Source organism: Hemibagrus wyckioides, linkage group LG11, assembly GCF_019097595.1.
Source record: "Hemibagrus wyckioides isolate EC202008001 linkage group LG11, SWU_Hwy_1.0, whole genome shotgun sequence".
Lineage (NCBI taxonomy): Eukaryota > Metazoa > Chordata > Actinopteri > Siluriformes > Bagridae > Hemibagrus > Hemibagrus wyckioides.
In genome coordinates, this window is record NC_080720.1 from 2,475,852 (window position 1) to 2,491,717 (window position 15,866).

The 15,866-nt window shown below is 41.7% G+C and overlaps 1 protein-coding gene across 4 annotated transcripts in view; it reads right to left on the bottom strand.

Annotated features, from left to right (window-relative positions):
- The window catches only part of slc9a7 (solute carrier family 9 member 7), a 53,838-nt gene that overhangs the window by 56 nt on the left and 37,916 nt on the right, over positions 1 to 15,866 (bottom strand). For 2 of the 4 annotated variants that reach the window (XM_058402363.1, XM_058402365.1), the window contains 3 exons: positions 14,486 to 14,568; positions 10,704 to 10,809; positions 1 to 1,003 (listed from right to left, as the gene is read on the bottom strand). The exon at positions 1 to 1,003 is cut by the window's left edge and continues 56 nt beyond it. In XM_058402363.1, coding sequence (XP_058258346.1) covers positions 755 to 1,003; positions 10,704 to 10,809; positions 14,486 to 14,568 — 438 coding nt within the window. In that variant the 3' untranslated portion in view covers positions 1 to 754. Of the gene's footprint in view, positions 1,004 to 4,933; positions 5,495 to 10,703; positions 10,810 to 14,485; positions 14,569 to 15,866 lie in introns of those variants that run through there. The other 2 variants (XM_058402362.1, XM_058402364.1) reach the window with 2 other exon arrangements.

The window sequence follows — 15,866 nt, forward strand, 5'->3', positions numbered from 1 at the left end:
GTGTGTGTTTAGTGAACAGGTGAGATAATGTGTGTGTGTGTGTGTTTAGTGAACAGGTGAGATGATGCAGGATGCAGTTAATGATTAAACTCTGAACACTCAAGCATCTTTAAACGCTGTTACTTGTTTCCTTCAAAAACTCTGACTCTGACTTCACTCTGAACTTTTCCCGCCCTGATCCCAGATCTCAGCCAGTGTGTGTGTGTGTGTGTGTGTGTGTGTGTGTGTGTGTGTGTGTGTGTGTGTGTGCGTGCGTGCGTGAGGGATAAAAGGAGCTACACGAGGCTTGTGAGGCAGACAGACTTCACGTCTATACTCTTAGCATTCACGTTTTCAGCTCGTCAGTGTGGGCAGACGAAACAAAAAAAAATTCCCCACATCCAGCCAATTTTGACCCACATCTCCTCCAGCATTCCCGACGTTCCTCACCACGCTCTGAAAAATCAAGTCTATTTTCTGGAATCACAGTATCGCCAAAGTTCTGCGTCCTCCGCAGTTCAGTAAACACACGAGATCTTCTCGCTGGGACTCCGCCCCTCTCTTCTGCCCCATGTCTCTAAAGCAGCACAGGAGGATCAGATGGAGTAAGGTGTGGAGAGAGAGAGAGAAGGATGGAAAGGTGGGGGGGGGGTGGAGAGTGTGAGACGGAGAGGGAGAGGGAGAGGGAGAGGGAGAGAGAGAGAGAGAGAGAGAGAGAGAGAGAGAGAGAGAGAGAAATGTGCAGAGGGAGAAGTCAGTGAGTAGGGGCGGAGTCTCAGACGTGATCTTCCATGGGGAAAACCAGCCGCGTTCCCCGGCTTAGGAGCTCCTGCTCACGTGAGTCCAGCTCTCTCTCCAGCGCCTCCTCGGACGTGCTGCCGTTGCGCTTGCCGCTCTTCGGCCCCGACGCCGATGACGAGGACGAGGCGCCATTAACTGTGATGGCCGTGTCGCCGTACGTCAGTGTCAGGTCCCGGTCCGTCAGGATGAGGTCCGAGTCCGTGTCCTGTAACTGCTCGCTGTTCTGTGGAGCACAGGGACAAGTGGGAGATGAGGCAGGGGAGAGGGATGTATACACACACACACACACACACACAAGGATCATGAAGGACACTGTAGAAACACAGGAGTAAATAGTGGAACTGGACTTTTAACATAAGAGGAAACACACACACACACAATCTCTCTTAGACACACACACATTCTCTGACACACACACAGTTTCCCACTCTCTCTTTGACACAAACACACACTAAAACACACACTCACTCTCTCTGACACACACACACTCTTACACAAACACATGCTCACACGCACAGACACACACACAGACACACACGGATATTAAATGTTCTTCCTGTTCTTTATATCACTGAAATAAAGGAAGCTCCTGGCATTTATTTTTGTAAACAGATGACATCATAACTAGAACTGTACCCAACTCTTGGTCATGAACACTTTTACTTCTGTGTGTGTGTGTGTGTGTGTGTATAGAGTGAGGGAAAAAATGATTTGATCCCCTGCTGATTTTGTACGTTTGCCCACTGACAAAGAAATGACCAGTCTGTAATTTTAATGGTAGGTTTATCTGAACAGTGAGAGACAGAATAACAACAAAAAAATCCAGAAAAACACATTTCAGAAAAGTTCTACATTGATTTGCATTTTATTGAGTGAAATAAGTATTTGACCCCTTTGCAAAACATGACTTAGTACTTGGTGGCAAACCCTTGATGGCAATAACAGACGTCAGACATTTCTTGTAGTTGGCCACCAGGTTTACACACATCTCACATCTCAAGGAATTTGGGCCCACTCCTCTTTGCAGATCCTCTCCAAGTCATTAAGGTTTAGTGGCTGACCCTTCAGCTCCCTCCACAGATTTTCTATGGGATTAAGGTCTGGAGACTGCCTAGACCACTACAGGACCTTAATGTGCTTCTTTTTGAACCACTCCTTTGTTGCCTTGGCCGTGTGTTTTGGGTCATTGGCAGGCTGGTCATTCCATCCATGACCCATTTTCAATGCCCTGGCTGAGGGAAGGAGGTTCTCATCCAAGATGTAACGGTACATGGCTCCGTCCATCGTCCCTTTGATGCGGTGCAGTTGTCCTGTCCCCTTAGCAGAAAAACACCCCCAAGGCATAATGTTTCCACCTCCATGTTTGATGGTGGGGATGGTGTACTTGGGGTCATAGGCAGCATTCCTCCTCCTCCTTCATACACGGCGAGTTGAGTTGATGCCAAAGAGCTGGATTTTGGTCTCATTTGACCACAACATTTTCACCCAGTTCTCCTCTGAATCATTCAGATGTTCACTGGCAAACTTCAGATGGTCCTGTACATGTGCTTTCTTTAGCAGGGGGACGTTGCGGGCGCTACTGGATTTCAGTCTTTCACGGCGTAATGTTACCAATTGTTTTCTTGGTGACTGTGGTCCCAGCTGCCTTGGGATCATTGACAAAATCCTCCAGTGTAATTCTGGGCTGATTCCTCGCCGTTCTCATGATCATTGAAACTCCATGAGGTGAGATCTTGCATGGAGCCCCAGACCGAGGAAGATTGACAGTCCTTGTGTTTCTTCCATTTGGGAATAATCTCACCAACTGTTGTCACCTTCTCACCAAGCTGCTTGGCGATGGTCTTGTAGCTCATTCCAGCCTTGTGTAGGTCTACAATCTTGTCCCTGACATCCATGGACAGCTCTTTGGTCTGGGCCATGATGGAGAGTTTGGAATCTGATTGATTGCTTCCTTCTGTGGATAGGTGTCTTTCATACAGTTAAGGAGCTGAGATTAAGAGCACTCCCCGAGAGTGCTCCTACTGTAATCTCAGCTCCTTACCTGTATAAAAGACACCTGGGAGCCAGAAATCTTTCTGATTGATCTGGGGTCAAATACTTATTTCACTCATTAAAATGCAAATCAATGTAGAACTTTTCTGAAATGTGTTTTTCTGGATTTTTTTGTTCTTATTCTGCCTCTCATTTTTCCCTCACTGTGTATGTGTATATATATATATATATATATATATATATATATATATATATATATATATATATATATATATATATATATATATATATATATATATATATATATATATATATATATATATACACACACACACACACACACACACACATCAATTCCATACACATACATGATCAATGGATCAAATCCTCTCAGGTGGTGATGATGCTCCACACACACACACAGCTCCACACACACTCTGCAAACAGAGCTCCACACACACAGCTGCACACACACTCTGCAAACAGAGCTCCACACACACAGCTGCACACACACACACACACACTCTGCAAACAGAGCTCCACACACATAGTTCCACATACACACACACACACTCCGCACACACTGACACTGGAGACTCCTTCCATCAGTGTGTAATAAAACACCTCTATACCAAGACTCTGAGGTCAGTGTAGCATTCAGTTTTTCACTTCATTACTGAAGAGAATTGACTGGAAGAGTCGAAAGAAGAGAAAGGAACAAAAGGATGAGGAATAAATGGACTACACACACAGACCACAGGGCAACTCATTGGGGCAGATTGATGAAGTGCTGCCTGCACACGCGCGCACACACACTCAAATACACATGCACACACACACACACACACACACTCTCTCTTACACACACACACACACACACACACATTCTCTTACCCTGTCTCCCTCTGCACCCCCCTCTCTCTCAAACATACAGACACAATCACAGAGACAAACACACACACACACACACACACTCACTCATACACACACACAAACAGATAGATAGATACTCACACACTCAAAAACACACACACACCCATTCTCATTCACAGATACACACTCTCACACACTCATACACACACACACACTAAAATATACACACACTAACACACACTCACATTCATACACTCACCCACCATCATACACAGATACACACTCACACATTAAAATATACACACACTAACACACACTCACATTCATACACACACACTCAGCCAAATGTAAAACCAGAATATAAAATATAAAATAAATGTAAATAAACATGTAAAACTAGAATATAAAATATATAAAATAGTTTAAATAAAAATGTAAAACTACAATATAAAATATAATTTAAATAAAAATGTAAAACTAGAATATAAAATATATAAAATAGTTTAAATAAAAATTTAAAACTAGAATATAAAAATAAACCTAGAAAATAAAATATAAGAAATAGAATTTAAATAAAAAATGTAAAATAGAAAAAAGAAATAAAATGTAAATAAAAATTTAAACAAGAATATAAAATATAAAAAATAATTTTAATAAAAATGTCAAACTAAAATATTAAATATAAGAAATAGAATTTAAATTAAAAATGTTAAACTGGAATATAAAATATAAGAGATAATTTAAATAAAATTATGCTTATGAAAGCAGGATTTTTTATTTATTTATTTATTTATTTATTTTTTGCCAAAGGACAGAGCCGTAGTTCTGCTGACGGGTTAGGGGGCCAAGCACACACGGCGTGTAGACACCATGCAGGAGCCCTATGCTGTTTCTGTTAGGTTTCTCACATGGGAATCGGTTTATCTGCTTTTACGAAATTTTGTTTCAGTGATGGAGCGATTTATCTTTTGAATCATTTATGGAAGGAGTCTTCAGCATCAGCACTTTGGAATGTCTCTAAGACAGGACATACTGTACACAATGACACGACAAGCTGTGATGTAACTATTAATGGATAAAAACCATCAGGCTAGAACTTTCTGGATTACAGCGAAACGACTCGCACTTTCGTCTCAAACCAAACAGCAAACGAGCTAAATGTGTAAATTTAAGACTGGTTCAGACTGGAAATCACTTTTCCAACATCTGTTAGCAAAAATCCAGCACTGCTGGTCATCTTGTGATGAAAGGTCACGCCCCCGAACCCCCAGACATCACATTAACATCAGATTTTTTATTATTTTTTTTTATTTTTACCAAAGACGTGTATTGTGTGTTTAGAAAAATATCCGCTCTGTATATCACAGCTGTGAATTGATGGTGTGTGTGTGCGTACAAATAAACAGCCCATGAAGTGTATTTTCTCGTGAAGCCAGAGGGTGAAAAGCTCTATCGGAGCCAGCGCTGTGACAGTGACGTGACATTCAGCGCCGTGACGATCACTGACTTTGCTTTTGTCCACTCCGAATAAAAGTGCGGGGGATCAGGAGGGCACGGGCCGCCGAGACATTCAGCTCATTGTGTGTGAGGAGCACAATGGAGGACTGTGAGACGTTTGTGAGATCAGCCAAGCGTCTCTTGCGGCTACAGTATCAGCATTGAGCTGAACAGAGGAATTTGCCAGAACGCATTGGACTGTGACTGCGCACTGAATAGCTGCGTTCTTCACGGCTTCGGACAGAAGAAGCCGGCGGCTCACGCCGTCTCGGTACTGAAAGCCTCTTTTGTGTGAATGGAGAACCCGGAGCGCATCTTCTCTGGATTTTGTGGCGTTCTGTTTCTCGGACACCTTCAACACACCAGCACAAAAAAAACATCATCGAGTCAGAATAAAGCCTGTTTATTGAGGAACTCGCCAAGAGACACTTCCTCCCCAGAGCCGTGACAGGAAGCGGGTTTAATAAACTCTGAATAAACTTTAGATCCAGTGTCAGCCCCAGTATTAACTCTGCTTTCCATTCAACTTCCTGTGTACTGACACTGGAACCCAGAACAAAAATAATGGCACCCATCACCCTGTGTGAGTTTTTATTCCTCCTTCACAACAGCAGCGTTTGATTAAAAAGACAACAGACTTTTTGTCCATTTATAGCTACATTTCTCATTTACGTCACAGCAGTACCCTCACCTCATGTCTTTCTTCTCTCTGTCCTAAAGATGTTGGAAAACTGAAGCTCTGACACTGGAGACTCCTTCCATACACGTTACACAGAATCCTTCTTACATAAACGTCAGCATCACCGTATCAACGATTACTCCCAAGTGTCATTTTAAGATGAAATCTAGATCCTTACAGGGTTCTTTGGTCTGTTTATCTTTTAACAGTTCTATCTAGAACCCTCAAACAGGAAGTTTACAAATCCCAGAAGCCATAAACAATCTCTAGAAGTGAAAGATACTTTTTAAAATCTGACTTTAATCTCTGACGTTAAGCGCAGACAGCAGGCCGTAATCGGCTCCTGACCGGCGGCTGGTCCAAATTCCAGCAGCAGAATCGCATCTGAATATGAATCTGAGGTTCATGGAGGTTTTAACTGGCCGAGCTGTGTAGCGAATAAAAAACCCGAGTACAACTGAACTGGAATAATAACAGGAATTATATTACAGCAATCTTTAATACTCGCAACAAGATGATTGGATTTTTAAACGAGCAAAAAGAGAAAATTCTCAGGTACAAAGTCTAATATTTCGGAATAAATAAAATTCATCCAAAACTATCATATAAACAGCAGATTAAAAAAAATATTTTAGATTTCATCTAGATTAATATTTGGATTTTCTATTATTTATTTTTATATTTTCTATTATTTATTATTTTTATTATTATTATTATTTCCTGTTTATTCCTTATTATTTACTTCAATGATCTTAACTACATAATCTAGCCATGGGGGTCACAGTCCAGTGACTTCTGTGCCGGTCCCAAGCCCGGATAAATAGAGAGGGTTGCGTCAGGAAGGGCATCCGGCGTAAAACATTGCCAAATTTAACCATGTGAATCGTCAGTACTCTAAATTTCATCCTGGATCAGTCGAGGCCCGGGTTAACAACAACCGCCATCAGCGCCGTTGACCTACGGGGCGCTGGTGGAAATTGGGCTACTGTTGGTCGAAGAAGTAGAGGAGGGAGGAGAGTGTGCAGACAGAGAGAGAAGAGGAAAGGTAAGAGTGTAGAACTGAGAATAGGAACTCTGAATGTTGGTACTATGACAGGGAAAGGTAGAGAGCTGGCTGATATGATAAAGAGAAGGAAGGTGGATATACTGTGTGTACAGGAGAACAGGGGGAAGGGTAGCAAGGCTCGTAGTATAGGAGCAGGATTCAAGCTGTTTTATTATGGGGTGGATAGTAAGAGAAATGGGGTAGGTGTGGTCCTGAAGGAGGAGTTTGTGAGGAATGTTCTGGAGGTGATGAGAGTGTCAGACAGGGTGATGAGTCTGAAGTTAGAGGTTGAAGGGGTGATGTTGAATGTTGTTAGTGGTTATGCCCCACAGGTAGGTTGTGAGTTAGAGGAGAAAGAGAGATTCTGGAGTGAATTAGATGAGGTGATGGACATGTTGGTGAGGGGAACACAGGTGGTGATGAGGTGATGGGCAAGTTTGGAGTTAAGGAAAAGAACCTTGAAGGACAGATGGTAGTGGACTTTGCTAGGAGGATGGACATGGCTGTGGTTAACACTTATTTTCAGAAGAGGGAGGAGCATAGAGTGACTTACAAGAGTGGAGGTAGGAGCACACAGGTAGACTACATCCTATGTAGAAGAGGCAATCTGAAAGAGATTAGTGACTGTAAAGTGGTAGTGGGAGAGAGTGTAGCCAGACAGCATAGGATGGTGGTGTGTAGGATAAATCTGATGGTCTGTAAGAAGAGGTCAAAGAAAAGCAAGTGGTGGAAGCTGAAAAAGGAGGAATGTTGTGAGGAATTTAGACAGAAGTTGAGGCAGGCTCTGGGTGGTCAGGTAGTGCTGCCAGATGACTGGGAAACTACAGCAGAAGTGATCAGGGAGACAGGAAGAAAGGTGCTGGGTGTGTCATCTGGAAGGAGGAAAGAAGATAAGGAGACTTGGTGGTGGAATGAGGAAGTTCAGGATAGTATTCAGAGGAAGAGGTTAGCCAAGAAAAAGAAGGGACATGGACAGGACTGAAGAGAATAGACAGGAATACAAGGAGTTACAGCACAGAGTGAAGAGGGAGGTGTCTAAGACCAAGCAGAAGGCGTATGACGAGTTGTACACTAGGTTAGACACTAGAGATGGAGAGAAGGACTTGTACAGGTTAGCTAGGCAGAGGGATCAAGATGGGAAGGATGTGCGGCAAGTTAGAGTTATTAAGGATAGAGATGGAAAGGTGCTCACAAGTGAGGAGAGTGTACGGAGGAGATGGAAGGAGTACTTTGAAGAGCTGATGAATGAGGAAAATGAGAGGGAAAAAAGAGTAGAAGGGGTGAACTCTGTGGAACAGGAAGTAGATAAGATTAGAAAGGATGAAGTCAGGAAGGCTTTGAAGAGGATGAAAAGTGGAAAGGCAGTTGGTCCTGATGACATCCCGGTGGAGGTCTGGAAGTGTCTAGGAGAGGCGGCAGTGGAATTTTTAACTAGTCTGTTTAACAGGGTTCTAGAGAGTGAGAAGATGCCTGAGGAATGGAGAAGAAGTGTATTAGTGCCGATCTTTAAGAATAAGGGTGATGTGCAGAGTTGCAGCAACTATAGGGGGATAAAGTTGATGAGCCATACAATGACGCTATGGGAAAGAGTAGTGGAAGCTAGGTTAAGGAAGGTAGTGGAAATTTGTGAGCAGCAGTATGGCTTCATGCCCAGAAAGAGCACAACAGATGCAATTTTTGCTCTGAGAATGTTGATGGAGAAGTATAGGGATGGTCAGAGAGAGCTGCACTGTGTGTTTGTAGACTTGGAGAAAGCGTATGACAGGGTGCCAAGAGAAGAGCTGTGGTACTGTATGAGGAAGTCAGGAGTAGCAGAGAAGTATGTCAGAGTGGTGCAGGACATGTATGAGAGGAGCAGGACAGTGGTGAGGTGTGCTGTAGGGCAGACAGAGGAGTTCAGAGTGGAGGTGGGACTGCATCAGGGATCGGCTCTGAGCCCCTTCCTGTTTGCTATGGTGATGGACCAGTTGTCAGAGGAGGTCAGACAGGAGTCTCCTTGGACAATGATGTTTGCAGATGACATTGTGATCTGTAGTGAGAGCAGGGAGCAGGTGGAGGAAAACCTGGAGAGGTGGAGGTTTGTGCTGGAGAGAAGAGGAATGAAAGTCAGTCGTAGTAAGACTGAGTACGTGTGTGTGAATGACAGGGAGGGAAGTGGAACAGTAAGATTACAGGGTGAAGAGGTGAAGAAGGTACAGGAGTTTAAGTACTTGGGGTCAACAGTCCAGAGTAATGGAGAGTGTGGGAAAGAGGTAAAGAAGCGAGTGCAGGCAGGTTGGAATGGGTGGAGAAAGGTGTCGGGAGTTCTGTGTGAAAGAAAAATATCAGTGAGAATCAAGGGGAAGGTGTACAGGACAGTGGTGAGACCGGCCATGCTGTATGGTTTAGAGGCAGTGTCACTGAGGAAGAGACAGGAGTCAGAGCTGGAGGTAGCAGAGCTGAAGATGTTGAGGTTCTCTTTGGGAGGGACACGGTTGGACAGGATTAGGAACGAGTACATCAGAGGGACAGCTCATGTTGGACGTTTGGGGGACAAAGTTAGGGAGGACAGATTAAGATGGTTTGGACATGTCCAGAGGAGGGAGAGTGAGTATATTGGTAGGAGAATGTTGGACATGGAGCTGCCAGGCAGGAGGAAAAGAGGAAGGCCAAAGAGGAGGTATATGGATGGAATAAATGAGGATATGAAGCTAGTGGGTGTAAGTGTTGAGGATGCAGAAGATAGGGATAGGTGGAGAGAGATGATTCGCTGTGGAGACCCCTGAAGGGAAAAGCCCAAAGAAGAAGAAGATCTTAACTACATGTTTTATTTTCTGTATAATTTTTTCTGCTGCATTTTATCTGTGGGTAAAGCTGAGCTCACTGAGCTGCATTTGCATGCCAAACAGATGCTATAAAAAGAAAGTTTATTATTAAATGCTAAGCTGCAGCAGCAAAACCGATGACTCATTCCTTTAGAAAGCAGAAAAGGGTGAGGTGTTAACTCTTGTTTTGAGAAACGCAAATGTGAAAAAGTGGAATTAAAGGCCGCGGTGTTTGACCGGAGACATCCTAACACGTATCTGCTGTAAGGGCAGTGTAATGATAAGTCAACTTTTATATGAAATACATTTTGATAAACAGAGTTAGAGCTGCAGCAGCGCAACAGGATGTGATAACAGGAAGCAGTCAAATCCACATGCACACCAGCGTGCCGTGTGTCAATTAACGCATCGGCAGTCACATACAATAAAGATTAAAGATAAAATGTGGTCTGTAGAAGTCGTCTCGATTTAAATGAAACCTGACGTGGATTTGACCTTCTGAAATCTCCCTAACAATGAGTTGAACTCCGCTGAGTCCGGCGCTGATGTCTGACCACAGAGGAAGATTAGATTTTAAAGTAAATATCCTTTACGGTTGATTTCAAACTTTATAATATGCAAAAATTCCATTATAAGATAAGCTAGAAGTTTATTAACCTGAAGGAAATTATTTTGCCAGAGTCAGAGCTTCAGATAACAAGAAAAATAAATAAAATTAAATAATCAATATATACAAAATGTATTAAAAAATATATACCGTGATGTAGGAGTGTTTTTCATCGCTATTCCTTGGCTTCTTCCACCAATCCATAAAATGTGCATGGAGATTTTTTTCTATATATTTTTTCCCCTTTACTTGAACATGGAATTATTTTTATTTTATTTCCAACTATTTTTATTCTGTTGCTTTTCTTCTACTTTTAATGACACAGATATAGACAAAACACCGGATAATGAGCATTTTTTACCATTTCAGGTTAAAGGACAGTGAGAGAAAGGGGTGTGTGTGTGTGTGTGTGTGTGTGTGTGATACCTCATAGGCCTGAGGGCTGGTGAGGAAGCGTGCCAGCGGTCCACAGCAGGCCGGTAAGGTGGTGGTGAGCGGAGGTCCACTGTGGGTCAGGATGGGTTTCAGGTAGCTGTGTGTAAGGTTAAGGAGCGATGAACAGAAAACGAGTATCAAGACTTTTCTATAAACAACAAAGAGTCTCCTCTTACCCACAATAAACAATCACTACACTGAGTTGTTATTAACACATTTCACTGAATGATGCTCTTTAGGAAGCAAGAAATAAAACACTACAGGTTGTGCTTTTATAGAAAAATAATCAATTTCAGAGATGTGTAATGTGTATATTAACCACTTAAAAAGCTCTTTATCGGTCATGGTACAACCTGAAGTGCACATATACCCACTTTATTCCTAATTAGGGTCACGGGGATCTGCTGGACCCTATCCCAACACACACTGGGTGAAAGGCAGGGGTACACCCTGGACAGGTCACCAGTCCATCATAGGGCCACACATATAGACAGACAACCACACACACTCACACTCACTCCTATGGGCAATTTAGAATTACCAATCAACCTAATGAACATGTTTTTGGACTGTGAGAGGAAACCGGAGTAAACCCACACAGGCACGGGGAGAACACGCAAACTCCACAAAAAAACCTGGGATTAAAACCCAGGACCTTCTTGCTGTGAGGCAACACTGCTAACCACTAAGCCACCATGCTGCCCTGCTCATATACCACAACAAATAAAGATTTCAAGTCATTATTGCCTACAAAATGCTGCGCTGGTGCGACTGTACATTAAATAAACCATTTTTAAAAGCTATAGCTTGTTACATTACAGAGAAACCGCACAGTGTCTGAAAACTTTTGGTTACAAAGCTCTGACGCTGGAGACTCCTTCCAAGAACGATAAACAAACCTCTCTTCACCATACAAGTGATTCACATGGATAACATGTACGGTATTTTTCCCCAGACACCTTTCACCAGAGCGACTCCTATTTATCTGATTGAGCAGCTGAGGGTTAAGAGCCTTGCTCAGGGGGTCCGACAGGGGCAGTTTTCAGTGGTGCTGGGATTCAGACTCACAACCTTCTGTAATCCATCAGTACTCCATCAAATCCCAGTGAATGAGCTGTTACTATAGAAACCCTAAGATTCGCTCAGATCGAATTATTCCTGCACATCCTCTTTAAACTGTGCTGCTAAAATTCTAAGAGCTGATATTTTTTTCCTCTCCGGTTTCATTTCTTCACCAGGAAACCAGATGACATCGTCCCTCAAGGCCTGTCAGGAACACAATCAGGTTCTCAGACACTCTGGATGTCTTTAGTAGCTGATTTACTCATTGACAGAGAACACACACACACACACACACACTCCTGGCTGGAGCTTTACTCAGCACTCTGCTATTCAAATGCACATTTAGCTTTAATGGATTTCAGGGGGCCGTCATCTGCTTTTGTTGCTGCAGGAATCCATTTAAACTGAAGACAGAGCTGAATGGCTAATCATCTACCTACTTACACCACCACTCGGATTTTATTTTCCAACTGTTAAACCATTCAAAAAACACGAATATGATCGTTTACTAATTAAAACGCAAAGCAGCACAAAGTCTGCATCACACGCTGTTAGGCTGGGTATCCTTCCTCCATTTATAACCAAGGGGGGCCAATACTTATGCACAGCATGAACGCCGTTCTGCAGGATCCAGCTCTGTTCCAAGCAAGTCGATGTGTGTCACAGGATCGAACGGACGCTGACGTTAATGCGGTTCGTGTCACAGCAGAATTCAGTCCAATAGAAACACAACAAAATCAATTCAGCACTCTGGGGGTGAATCTTCTACAGCTTCTTTCTTAATAATAATAATAATAATAATAATAATAATAATAAAAATATTAAAACAAGATTTAATGTCATCTATATATTAATGTAAACTATATACAAAAAGTTCAGGTGTTGTTTTTCAGGGGTTGGACTCGGCCCCTTAGTTCCAGTGAAAGGAACTCTTAATGCTTCAGCTTCATACCAAGACATTTTGGACAATTTCATGCTCCCAACTTTGTGGGAACAGTTTGGGGATGTGGACATTATAAAAAAAATAATTTATTAAAAAAAATAAAACGTCTGTAAGAATACGTAATTTAAAATATATTTTAATTGTATTTAAAATTTGAATATAAATTATATAAATTAAAATTAATGTATTCATATATAAGTAAAATAAAATAACTTACTTTTAATTTATTAATTATTAATAAATATAATTAAAATTATGTAATAATAAGTAATTTAAAAGATATTTTAATTATACTTAAAACATTACAAAGAATATACATAAAAGTAAAATTAAATAAAATATTTTAATCAGTAGATTTTGTAAAATTACTATATCACCTGGAAGTGGATCATTTAAAACATACATATATACTATTAATAAATTATATTACTTTTTCTGAGGCTGCATTTCAAATGGTGATTTTATTTATTTATTTATTTATTTAATTTTTTTGTGTAGTTGTACCCTTTGTAGTGAGCAGATATATGAACAATGAATAAGAATTCTTCCTGCACAAAATGGTTATAAATGTAAATAATAAATATGTTTTTGGTACACAAACTTTCACATAAACTTTCACACACATACACGCACAAAAAAAAACCGCAGGAGGTCATGTCGTGTTAGTAGGAGCACAGACACCCTTGTGGCTCGTCGGCAACAAACAGCTCTGAGTCATCTGGGGAGCTCGCGGCCCCGTCTGTGCAGGAAGTAGATGAGGAAAGAGAAAACATGCAAAGATGCGTTTAATAAGCACGACAATTAACCTCAACACCTGTTCCCATTGTTCCCATTCCCAAAGCAGAAAACATTCTGCTAATTAAAGAAGCAATCAGTGATTTTCACACCTCTGTGCTTCTTCTTAAGCCACGCCCCTAAAATACGTCAACGTCTGACTGACGGGTGAACAGACACGCCTTTTTTTTCTGACTGGTTGTGAAGTTAGTAATCATCATCATCATCATCCTCAACATCATCACGATGTTTCCTGTTTACTGTTACGAGGCTCTGACACTGGAGACTCCATCAACGTTCAACATATCAACATATATATGCACGTTTTTGATAAATTGCAGCGAGCCGTTGCTATGGAAATGACAACACACTAGATTAAAGCTCATTAACATGCTGAGGGGTCCAGAACTCCAAAATGCCAAACCTTCTTGCTTTTATATATATATATATATATATATATATATATATATATATATATATATATATATATATATATATATATATATATATATATATACATATATACATATATATACACAGCTGCTAATTACTGCCTTAATGATTGTGGAAAAGTGATTAGTGATGGTTTAGACAAGTTAGCGAAGAACTACGCAATTGTTGTTTAGTTCCTGATCATAAAAAAGACTTAAAGGAAGATGGAGAAGGTGATTTTCTTAAGTCGAGACATTTACAATTTACAGACGTAAAACAGGGTGTGGTCTTGACTCCGGTGCTGCTTTCTTAATCCCTGGATTTCTTCTCTTCCCCTGTTCCTTTCTTTTCTTTCTCTCTCCCTTCATCTCTTAATTCAATTCCCTGCAGCGCTATTCACCTGGAAGCACTCTCTCAGATCCTGTCACGGCATGCTGCGCTCATCCTTCTCGACACGAGGCGGCGGATGCCGAGCGCCGAGTGAAACGACGGAAAGAAAGACAAAAAAAAGGTGCGGTGTGTAAATGAAGAGCAGCTGACCTCCAAAATGCTGAAAGGATACTTGTGGTCAAAAGTGTACCAGAGTCTGAAGAGCCAGGCGCTCTCCTGCTTGGTCTTGCTCTGGCCTTCCTGCTGACTTCCATCCTACAGAAAACAGAAAGGTAGAGGAGAGAAATTCAGCAGAGTCTCTAAGCGACAGTCCATTGTACGTTAGTCACGTGTACGAGATTCTCACGAGCTCAGCGACAGATCTGTTGAACAACAGAAAAACTTGCTGACGTTTTATTTTCTTCCCTCGATGCAGATTAGGTCTGAAGTACTAAAAAAAAAACCACCATCACATTTCCACATTTTCAGTTTCCCGCTCGCATTTTTACTTCCAACCTGCATTTAGTTCCCTTTCGCTATCTGACCTGCAAACAAAAAATAAGCCGTGATTTCATCTTTCATCGTCTGTCATAACCCCAGATTATACATGCAACAAGACGCTGAGAAACAAACGGAAGAATCATCTGGGAAGAAAGAAGTCTTTGGTTCATGTTGTGAGTCTACACTATATTGCCAAAAGTATTGGGACACCCCTCCAAACCATTGAGTTCAGGTGTTGTTTTTCAGGGGTTGGGCTCCGCCCCTTAGTTCCATTGAAAAGAACTCTTAATGCTTCAGCTTCATACCAAGACATTTTGGACAATTTCACGGTCTTTGTGGGAACAGTTTGGGGATGACCCCTTCCTGTTCCAACATGACATGAGTCCTGACTTCAACCCCATAGAACACCTTTGGGATGAATTAGAGCAGAGATTCTTGTCATCACAACATCAGTGCCTGACCCCACAAATACTCTTCTAGAGGAATGGTCAAAAATTCCCATAAACACACTCCTAAACCTTGTGGAAAGCCTTCCCAGAAGAGTTGAAGCTGTTCTAGCTGCAAAGGGTGGGACAACTCCATATTACATTCATGTGCATGTAAAGGCAGACGTCCCAAAACTTTTGGTAATATAGTGTATACACAGTCAAGGCCAAAAGTTTACACACACACCTAGGAGAAAAAGTTTTATTAAAATATGCTAAAATTTGTAATTTCTTTTGAGAAGTCTCTCAAGAATTTCTCTCATAGGATCAATAAAGTCTGTCTGTCTGTCTGTCTGTCTGTCTGTCTGTCTGTCTATCTATCTATCTATCTATCTACCTACCTACCTACCTACCTACCTACCTACCTACCTCCCTCCCTCCCTCCCTCCCTCCCTCCCTCCCTCCCTCCCTCTGAGGGCATTTTAAATCCATAAATTGTATACTGTCCCTTTAAAAAGTCTGGAAGATTCCAGAAAAATTCCAGTATGAAGATCACAGTGTGAAGGTCCAGTATGAACAGGTCAGTTGTCAGAATTAGGAGTTAAGAAGGAGTGCAGCTGTGGCTGTATTCAAGCACCAGTGCCATTT